The 10702-nt window shown below is 36.8% G+C and overlaps 1 protein-coding gene across 1 annotated transcript; it reads right to left on the reverse strand.

Annotated features, from left to right (window-relative positions):
- Positions 1-1338: 1338 nt before the first annotated feature.
- On the reverse strand, positions 1339-6599 carry LOC131932355 (myb-like protein I). The gene is made up of 4 exons (XM_059289270.1): positions 6070-6599; positions 4663-5758; positions 4283-4390; positions 1339-3612 (listed from the first exon to the last, which is right to left on the reverse strand). Exons 1-4 carry the CDS (start codon positions 6597-6599, stop codon positions 3409-3411), a joined length of 1938 nt encoding a protein of 645 aa, XP_059145253.1. The 3' UTR covers positions 1339-3408.
- Between the last annotated feature and the right edge of the window lie 4103 nt (positions 6600-10702).

Below are 10702 nucleotides of genomic sequence, written 5' to 3' on the forward strand. Positions count from 1 at the left end.
TCCCCTTCAGTGTTTCTTCCAGACTTTTTTCTCCGGGGGGGGGGGGCACTTGAAATTTTCGGGGGGACGGTAGACTTTCTTCGGGGGGGGGGGGGGGTGGCGGACACTGTTAAAAGTATATATATTCTATATAAATTTCATTTCGTTCGGGGGGAGGGGCGGTAGACTTTTTTCGGGGAGGGGCTCTTGTATTTTTCGGGGGGGGGGGGGGGGGGACGGTAGACTTTCTTCGGGGGGGGGGGGGGCGGACACTGTTAAAAGTATATATATTCTATATAAATTTCATTTCGTTCGGGGGGAGGGGCGGTAGACTTTTTTTCGGGGAGGGGGGGGGCACTTGAAATTTTCGGGGGGACGGTAGACTTTCTTTGGGGGGGGGGGGCGGACACTGTTAAAAGTATATATATTCTATATAAATTTCATTTCGTTCGGGGGGAGGGGCGGTAGACTTTTTTTCGGGGGGGGGGGGGGCACTTGAAATTTTCGGGGGGACGGTAGACTTTCTTTGGGGGGGGGGGGGGGGGCGGACACTGTTAAAAGTATATATATTCTATATAAATTTCATTTCGTTTCGGGGGGGGAGGGGCGGTAGACTTTTTTCGGGGAGGGGGGGGTGGGAAGATGAAGAGATGCCTGGAAGAAACTCTGCTCCCCTTTCCGAACGAAACAGAAATAATATAAAATTTATAAAGAAACTATATACTTTAACCAGTGTTCCGTCCACCCCCCCCCCATCGGAATTTTAAGTCCGACCCTTCTGAAAAATGTTTGCCCCACCGAAAAGTGTCTGAAAGAAACACTACCCAGGCTAAAAGATATTTATAATTTATTTTTTTGTCCCCCGTTAATAACCACCTTACATGAAAGGCTTCTGTCTCGACTACTTCTTGAGGCACACATCAGCACTAAGAGGATTCAGAGGCGCAGTCATATTACCATCTATCTCACAACCACATATCCACACATACCACTGACACCATCTTACTAATGTAACACAACCACACATCCACACCACACATACAACTGATACCATCTTACTACAGTCTCACAACCACATATGCACATCACACATACAACTGATACCATTCGTGTCAATGATTATAAAACTAATAAAAGTAGCATGTATTGTAACTCATCATTTTATTTTTTAAAAGAACTTTTTAAAAATAAAATAACATTGTTAGATCCAGCTAGAAAATAACTGGTCTATGTATAAACATAAAAAAAAGAACATACATTCATATATTTAAACACATAGTGTTTTTTTTAGAAATACTAACTTAATACAAAAGTTCCACAAATAATTCTGTTTCTTTTATTTAAAATATTTTCCAGAAGCAATTTTAAATGCAACTAGCAAGAAGAGGGGCTAAATTTAAAGGGAAATAACCAAATAATTATAATTTAAAAAATTGGAATAAAAAAAGAAATATTTTCCATAAAATGGTGGTTTAATTATTTGTGGCTGGTCACTATAAATGTGGAAACAATCTTTATATCAAACAAATTTGTTAGAAAAAATAATAAAAAGGTATTTAAAAAATAGTTTTTTTATTTAATTAAAAATCTCAACAATATTTTTTAAATATTCTCTAATCTTAGTAGATAAACGGAGAAGGATTTAAAACATACATGAACGATTTTAGGATTGCTTATCCTTAACAACGTCATAAAGAGAATCTATTTTTAATGAGCGTTAAAACATATAACATTATTTACATTTTAACACACAAGCATGATAATACCTATGATCATTTTTGAACTAGGGAGCAGGATCAATCAAGGGAAGCAACTGTGGTAACTCTTTCTCAGAGTAAGTGTATTTTGTCAACAAATTAAAGACATATAAATGTTATAAAATAAAGAATATAATCTGCCATACAGCCCAAATTTATCACACACAAATTTTAAGCCATTTTTTCTACAGTCAATTTTTTTAGTATTTACTAAAATAAAAAATAAAACAAATCACAAATTAAAAAAAGAAAAATAAACAGTATACTCAGTATAAAATTATAAACTTAAAAATAAACATTGAAAACAAGGTGCTTGTGTTTATAAACCAAATTTTCCTGTAAAATATTCTTTTAATATTGAAATTCTCCTAACAACATAAAATAGTGGAACCCTCCCATTAATGTAAAAGAATGAAATTACTCTAAAATAATATAATGAAATTCATTTTAAATAAATTATTAAATTACTCAAACGTTACAATATTTATGCTGCTAATACATTTTAATGAGTGATAATTATTTTTAATTTAAAAAAAAAGTTTTTAGATACCAAGTACTCAATAGCTAACATCATGTAAGCTTAAACACACAAATTAACTAGTGAAATTAGAAAATAAGAAACAAAATAAGATCTCAGTCCTGTAGAATTAATTACGAAATGAAATCAAATGACAAAGCATTTTCAAATGCAATTTTTTTAAAATTTGTATTATATACAAATATACATTAACAATTAAACTGGGCCATTTATCAAGTTTTCCAGGTGTTAAATCATCAAATATTCACGACCCATATAAAATCGCAAGTACACATAAAATGATATTTCACACACTAACTGGTTGGTCAATACACCAGCACTATTGTGCGACCCATCAATACTTATACTGCAGCAAGCAATATATTCTATTTGAACTCCACACTTTAAATTGACTAAGTTTATTAATACAGAAACCAATTTGCTTATTAATACTTTGTACAATAATGCATATTAATATGGAAAAATTGCTTAACTTCTTTATGGCAACAATGGTTTTTGAGCATAACAAACAATTTTTAAGATAACTGAATTATGCTGTTACACTAAATAATATTAATTGAAAATTTAAAACAATATTTTGTAAAATGCAATCAATGGTAAGGGACGTAACTCAATGAACTAGATGACTAAAACAGATCAAAATTATAATGTGGGTTTACAAAAACGATGTTTCTTTTAATGATAATTGTATATTTAATTAAAAAATAAATGGTGCTAGTTTTTATCTCAAACAAAATTAAAAACACAGTAGAAAACAAAATTAAAGCATGCAACAAAATAGTATGCAAACACTGTAAAGGGGTTTTGCACATTAAAAAGGAGGTTTATGCTTGAATACAATCTTTCTCCAAATTGGCATTCAGTGGCTTAGAGTAGTTGTAGCTCAGTTGTGATCAATTAGTAAGGATGGTTAGGTATGGAATGGAAGCTTTTTTCCTGAGAACTAATTGGACAGTCAGCCTATGGAGATGACCACTGTTGACCACTGGACTAAGGCCAGAAATTCATATAACGGCTGTAGATGGTCATTGGCTATGCTAGCTGATAATGCCATGGTTGATGTGCTTGACTTAAGACTTGTTGCTGCCCTGTGGAGACAACCACAGTGAGGCATGAGACTTGGGCCAACATCCTTCACCTGGTGTTATGGCCACGGCTTTGTCCTGGGCCATTCTGTACCACAGGGCCATGTAGTCCTACCATGCTGAGATGCAGATTTATAATCTCTTGTGATATGCCCAAGTTAAGTAGACGAGCCATAAACTCCTCTTTTTCTTTGAGCATTTTCTGGCACGCTTCTTGCAGCACTTCATGACGCTTCTCTTCGACTTGAAGTTTCTGAAAATTGTAAAAATAAATGTTTATTTAAATACTGTCATAATATAAGTTGAATGTAAAAATAAATGTTTACTTAAATACTGTCATAATATATAATTATATATTGAATGTAAAAATAAATGTTTACTTAAATACTGCCATAATATATATTGAATGTAAAAATAAATGTTTACTTAAATACTTAAATTACTGTCATAAATTTTGTTTTACTGTAAGTGCAAGAAAGCAACATAAAAATATCTAAGTCTAATGCAATTAGATTCTACTATTATTTAGAGATTACACTAGATGACTAGACTATAGTAATATTTTAATATTATTTAATTATTTATAATAATTCAATTTATTTTAATTTGGTTTATGAGACATTAATGAGTAAAAGTAAATGAAAGTTTCAAAGTAAGTAGTTAAGTAGGCCTAGCCTAGTTCTTCATCAAAGTAGTCTTTTTAAATTAAAAATTCACAAAAGGAACAAAAGCAAATGTAAACTAATGTAAACTAAATGACATAATCCTATTCATACTATAATGAAATATAATAATGTCTTAAAAAGAAAAGCAACAAGAATGCATGCACCTAATGTAAACCAGATTCTAGATCTAAAATCTAAGTCTAATAATTGACTTAATTATTTTATTATAATTAAGAAGATTATGAAAATAAACATTACTTCTTCCGCTTCCTGTTGCTTCGCCTTTAAACTCTGCCTGTAATTCGCGGCTGATTTTCGATTCAGTTCTTTCCTGTGATCTCTCTTTTCAATCTCTTCTTGAGTCAACTGGAAAAAATTAAAGTAAACAAATTTCGTTAGATTATTTTAAAAAATTAGACAAGTCATCATTTATTCAAGCCTGCAATATTCATATTGATTTAGTTTAGGGACTTCGAATAGATCTACATCAAATCTGAAAGTAAGATTTTTTTTCGTTTATTTATTAAATTATAAATTATCTTATTATAATTTTAATAATTTAAAAGTTTTCTGTCAGAGTTCTTAAAGAAAAAGTTTCGTAAATTTGAATACATGTTTATTCAACTACCCTGACTTACCTCATATTCTTTGGGGGCGGGGTCATGTAAGATGACGTCATCCTTCCCTTTAAGACTGAGGTTGAGCAATATTTTTTGTTTAAGCTCATATTTCACCATGGGGAACCCGTTCCCAGTATTGAGGTACTGAATCGTAGCAGCAGCGAGAGAGGGGTCCACATCACCCAATTTCAGGGAATGGTAGCTATCCACTTCAGCATCCACAGCTGAAGGTAGAACTGGAGGCTCCGGGAGTTGTTTGGGATATGTTTTCTGGCATTCCAAGTCGGAATTTGAAATTCCGTTGCTTGTTCGTGCTACAATTTTAGTGCTGTTGAACTGTTCGTAGCCTAGTCTATTGTGTGAATTGGGGGGTTCTTGAGTTCCGGGGTTGGATGAGGACGCCGTGGTGAGTAGGTTTTGTGGAAACTGTGGTTCAAGAATCTGGGCGGAAGTGGTCATGTGGTATGGGGGTGAGGTAGGTGTGGAGGCTTCCGCTGGAGGTAGGGATGGAGGATGTGTTACATAAGAGGTAGCAGGTGAGACTGGACAATTTTTAAGGCAATACCCTGAGGTGTTAATGCCGCTGGTGGGTTTTTGATGGAGGTCAAAGGTGGGGCTTTGAGGAAGTTCAAAAGTGGGTTTTTGAGGAAGGTCAAAAGTGGGTTTTTGAGGAAGGTCAAAAGTGGGTTTTTGAGGAAGGCCAAACGTGGGTTTTTGAGGAATGTCTTTGGGCATTTGGTAAAAGGTATTGTCAGATGCTGCTTGGTTAAGATCATTTTTGGGTAGTTGAAGAGCATAAGGAGTGGGCTCATGATATAGGACATTGGTGGTTATCTGTTGAAGGTCGGCAGAGGGCGTCTGATCAAGGTCACTGGCGCGCATCTGATCAATGCCATTTGTGGGCACCTGATAAAGGACATTGCTGGTCATTTGCTGAAGGTTACTGTTGAGCATCTGATCAAGGTCACTTGGGGGCGCCTCATAAAGGAAACTGGTGGTCATCTGTTGAAGGTCACTGGAGGTCAATTGATCAAGGTCACTTGTGTGCTCCTGGTAAACTCCATTATTGGAAGCCTGGCGTTGACCATTGTTGTGAACAAGGTTAATGCCATTGCTGGGTTTTGACCATTGTTGTGAACAAGGTTAATGCCATTGCTGGGTTTCTGCTGCAGATAACTAGTCGTGGGGAGAATGTAGGCTGTGCTGGGACTAGTACGGTCGGCAGTGCTGCCTCGTCTGAGGCGCTTCCTTAGGGATTCCTCCAGCTGTCTCTCGTGGTTTAGCTGTGCCTCCCCAACATCATACATGTGGTACACGTCATGACGCCAAACGGGGACACTGTCCTGATTCTCATTCGGGGTAACGGAGTTTGTAGGCCGTGACGTCATCTCGGAAGTGATTGATGGTTGGTCCCGAGAACTATACCGGCGTTTCCGGTTGAAAGTTGTTGGTTCCTGGGACGGCTGTTTTGTTTCTGGCATGAATGGTACGTCGTTGAAAAATGTGTTGTTTAAGTTACAGCCTGTGCTGTTGAATTCTTGGCATGTGCTGTTGGTATTGTTGTAGGTGTTGTTGTTAGCTGAGTTGTGAATTAAATCTATCAGCTGTTGCAGGTTTGACGAGTCTTCGTTTAAGAAATCTTCCAACGTAACGTTGCTATTTTCGTCTTCTTCGATGAATCTGTTTGTTGATGTTGTGATCTCTTTTTCAGGCGTGGGGGTGTTTGTGAAGAAGCTGCTATTGTCAGGATAGGGGGTGTGGCAACTGCGCACCAAGGGGGTGCAAGGACCAGGGGACGGGGTGGGGGCCTGGGGCCAGTTGTCATACCGCTCGTCGCTCACGACCGAGGGTGGGAATGACTGGGCGGGGCTCGCCAGGGGGGACTCGTTCTCGTGCTCATCCAAGGGGAACCAGGTGTGGTCGTCGTCATCGTAGGTTGGTGCCTGGTACTGCATGCTGCTGGTGGGATTATCACGTGACGTCTTGATTGAAAACTCGTTGGGATATTTTATTCTGCCTGTCGCTATAAAGGACGGAATTGTTTTTAAAATTTAGATTTAGTCAAAGTCAAAATTAATACACATACATACAGACACACACACACACACACACTATATATATATATATATATATATATATATATATATATATATATATATATATATATATATATATATATATATATATATATATATATCTGTGTGTGTGTGTAAATTTTTAAAAATATGCTAAATATATGCGTATATATTATCAATGTATACATTTATATATATATATATATATATATATATATATATATATATATATATATATATATATATATATATATATATATATATATATATATATATATATATATATGTATGTATATATATGTGTGTGTGTGTGTTCATCATGTATGTACATGTTTATGGGTGAGTGATTGCGTTTATTTTATTTTATTTTTCAGAAAGTATCTCGGAATAATGATATTTATGTTGTCTATATTTTTCTTTAGAGTTCCTATAGCTGAAATAGTTTTAGTTGTATTTCAACATTTTTAAGTTACAAATAGTTTTCGTGTAATAAATAAAATATTTTTTTTATTACGAAGAATACCTTTTATAACTTTTATTACAATCCAAACATTTCGTTGATGTTGTTGTTATCTTTTTTTTTTACACTTTTTAAAACCAAGATCGTCACTTGTTGAAGTCTTATTGCGCAAGTGCAAGAAACGTATGGACTGCGTAGTTTATAAAGGGTTAACTTTATAGCGGGAAGACATTACGTGTATTAGGCCTACTTGATTTTCCCGAAGTGACGTCAAGGTGTAGAATGTTCGAAAACGTATTGCTACATTCTAGTTAAAAGTGTATTCAGTTTCAATGAAGTTGCGTGGTGGAGGCACTAGGTTGAATAATCGGTTTCACTTTTTTATTTAAAAAATTATTGTTTCCGTTATATTATTGGTTTTGATGGTTTAAAAAAAAGAAACTCTTCTTTTAGATGTAAACCGTACTTTCATACCTTGAAAATGGACTCATTGAAGCACTAATTTGAGAGCGGATGTGATGTTATATAAAAAAATTGGGGAAGATGGAGAAGTGGAGGTCGTATGCCTAATATAGACCACTAAATCCAAATGCTAAATAATGTTCCCTAACTGCGTATATCAACGCTACACGTTTAATTATACTGCTTATGTAATTGTTTTTTTCATCTGACGTCTTTTGTGTCACTTTGGGAAAAATCCTGAGCTATTTTTAGTCGTCTTGGGAATCACCGTACAGGCGTTTAAGCCTAAAGAAGATCAGGATAGACCAAAATATGTACTACGAATAAAAGGTATTGGTTTTAGAAGGGAGTTTCTCAAAAACCTTAATGGAAATATCCAGTGTTTCTTACAGACATTTTTCTCCGGGTGGGGGGGGGGGGGGGGGGGGGGGGGGGCGGACACTGGCAAAAGTATGTTTTCTATATACATTCCATTTCGTTCGGGGGGTGAGGGTGACTTTCTTTGGGGGGGGGGGGGGGGGGGGGGGAGATGCCTAGAAGAAACTCTGGAAATATCCGGTATGAAAAACCATACCACACGTATTTGTGTTGTATAACCACACGTGTGTGTGTGGGGGGGGGGCGTGGTGAGAGGTAGAAATGATAGCTTCGTAATCGAAGTGTCTTTGTATGGGGGGGGGGGGGTTACTCGCGTATAATGTGTGAGAGAATGTTTGTGTGTACGAATCTTTTCATAACCGTGTTAACATGATTAGGTCTTTTGCTAGAGTATAACGATAGATATGAATACCTAATGTTTAAACTTTCAAATGTTTAGTTTTTATAGAACGATGAGAGAGTGGGGAACATTTTTTTTTCAAATCAAGGTTTCACGATGGAATCTTCCAATAAATGGGGGTGTTGTGTTTTATTTTTTTAAAAATTGGATAGACCAATAATTGGGGGGTATTATTAGCAGAGTTTCTTTCAATCCATCTCTTCTTTCATCCACCCCCCCCCCCCGAACGAAATGAAATTTATATAATTTATTTAGGGAAATATATACTTTTAACAGTGTCCGCACCCCCGAAGAAAGTCTACCGACCCCCCCCCCCCCCGAAAATTTCAAGTGCCCCCCCCCCCCGGAGAAAAAAAGTCTGGAAGAAACACTGATTATTAGTTATAAAGTTATTTTAGAAAGTCCATGTTGAAAGTAGTATATGCTTGTAGTTTACTTCTAGCAACCTAACACCCCTGTTTTTTAGATGTTTCCATAGTAAGTCCAATCACGATTCGATAATGGAATCTTCCAAAAAATGGGGGTGTTGTGTTTCTTTAAAAAAAAATGGAATAGACCAATAATTTGGGGTGTTATTAGTTACTTATATTTTTTACTTTTGAGTCAACATTGAAAGTACTACACGCTCGCAGTTTACATCTAGGAACCTAACACCCTGTTTTTAGATGAGTCCATAGTGAAACCACGGGTATGAAAAGAACACGAAATCGGATTATGGTTAAGATATTTAATGAAACCAGTAACTAGTAAATCTATTTTGAGAGATTGCCTTTTTTAAAACGCAGTTACTTTTAAAAAGCGTAAAATTAAACCTTTAATTTATGAGAAATAAAAACTTTAAAGGGACAGTATATCGCGAGGCTTTACTTTAAAAAAAGAAACACACTCAGACCTAGTCACGCAATGCACACAACAGTAAACACAGGCGATGAAAACAACTTGGACTTGATTGCATCAGCCATCCCACTCTTGAAACCGATTCATTTAAAATACAAATTAGGGCCTAATTTTAATTTAATTATACCTAGTAAATAAATAAAAAATACCTTTGTTAAATAACAATTCTTGTTAGTTAATGATCACAAAATAGATTGAGACGTACCGATATAAAATAATGTTGCATAAAAAAAAACATGTCCTTAGCGTGAAGACGTGTTCTTCCTTTGCTGTAATCAGCGCAGTGACGGTGTCTGGGTACAATTCGCGCTAGCAGGGGCACTACAACGCGCGCTACCAAGGGGGCACAATTCGCGCTACCAGTACATGTGAACTACATCAGAGATACTGTAACCAGTGTTTCTTCCAGACTTTTTTTTTCCGCCGGGGGGGGGGGGGGGGGGGGGGGGGGGACGGGGGGGGGACGACACTAAAAGTATATGTTTTCTAGATAAATTTCATTTCGTTCGGGGGGGGGGGGGGAGTGTAGACTTTCTTCGGCTATACCACCCCCCTCTTCCCCCCCCCCCCTCGAAGAGATGCCTTGAAGAAACACTGTACGTGCATAATGCTGAAAATACTGGAGTTGGAACTTCACAGAGACAATGGCTCAAGAACTTCGTTTATGTATTAATTTTTTTTTTGTTATAGAATGTGTGTGTGTGTGGGAGGGGGGGGGGCAGTGTTTCTTCCAGAGTTTATTCTCCGTGCGGGCACTTGAAATTTTCGGTGGAAGGGGGGGGGGCAATTTTAAAAGTATATATTTCTATATAAATTCCATTTCGTTCGGGGAAGAGATGCCTGGAAGAAACACGGGGGAGGGGGGGGGGGGATATTATTATTATTTACAAAATTATGTTTAAAAATAAGGCGTGAGCGGAAAGTGATTTAAAAAATCTTTTTCCGTGACCTTGAACTGATGAGCAAGAATGCATTGTTCAATGCTGGACGGATACAGGGGTCGCGACCTAATGGGGGTTCGTTGTCCAATCAGTACCTACTTCTAGATAAAAAGGTCACACCATCATGGCGGTGGTGATCCAATGATTGTTTACATTTGGAGAAAGGGGTCACTTATTAACGGGGTTCAACCATATGTACATTTGGAGAAAGGGGTCACTTATTAACGGGGTTCAACCATATGCATATTTGGAGAAAGGGGTCACTTATTAACGGGGTTCAACCATATGTACATTTGGAGAAAGGGCTCACTTATTAACGGGGTTCAACCATATGCATATTTGGAGAAAGGGGTCACTTATTAACGGGGTTCAACCATATGTACATTTGGAGAAAGGGGTCACTTATTAACGGGGCTCAACCATATGTACATTTGGAGAAAGGGGT

This window comes from Physella acuta, unplaced genomic scaffold, assembly GCF_028476545.2.
Source record: "Physella acuta isolate Inbredline_101_S28 unplaced genomic scaffold, ASM2847654v3 ptg002145l, whole genome shotgun sequence".
Taxonomy (NCBI): Eukaryota; Metazoa; Mollusca; class Gastropoda; family Physidae; genus Physella; species Physella acuta.

What these genes read in the sequence shown, in the direction of transcription:
- LOC131932355 (XM_059289270.1), bottom strand. Translation starts at nt 6,599, where the DNA reads ATGCAGTACCAGGCACCAACCTACGATGACGACGACCACACCTGGTTC. An exon ending in ACTTTCAACCGGAAACGCCG is followed by an intron (nt 5,759 to 6,069) that starts GTATAGTTCTCG and finishes GTCAAAACCCAG; the next exon opens with CAATGGCATTAACCTTGTTC. An exon ending in AGCAACAGGAAGCGGAAGAA is followed by an intron (nt 3,613 to 4,282) that starts GTAATGTTTATT and finishes TACAATTTTCAG; the next exon opens with AAACTTCAAGTCGAAGAGAA.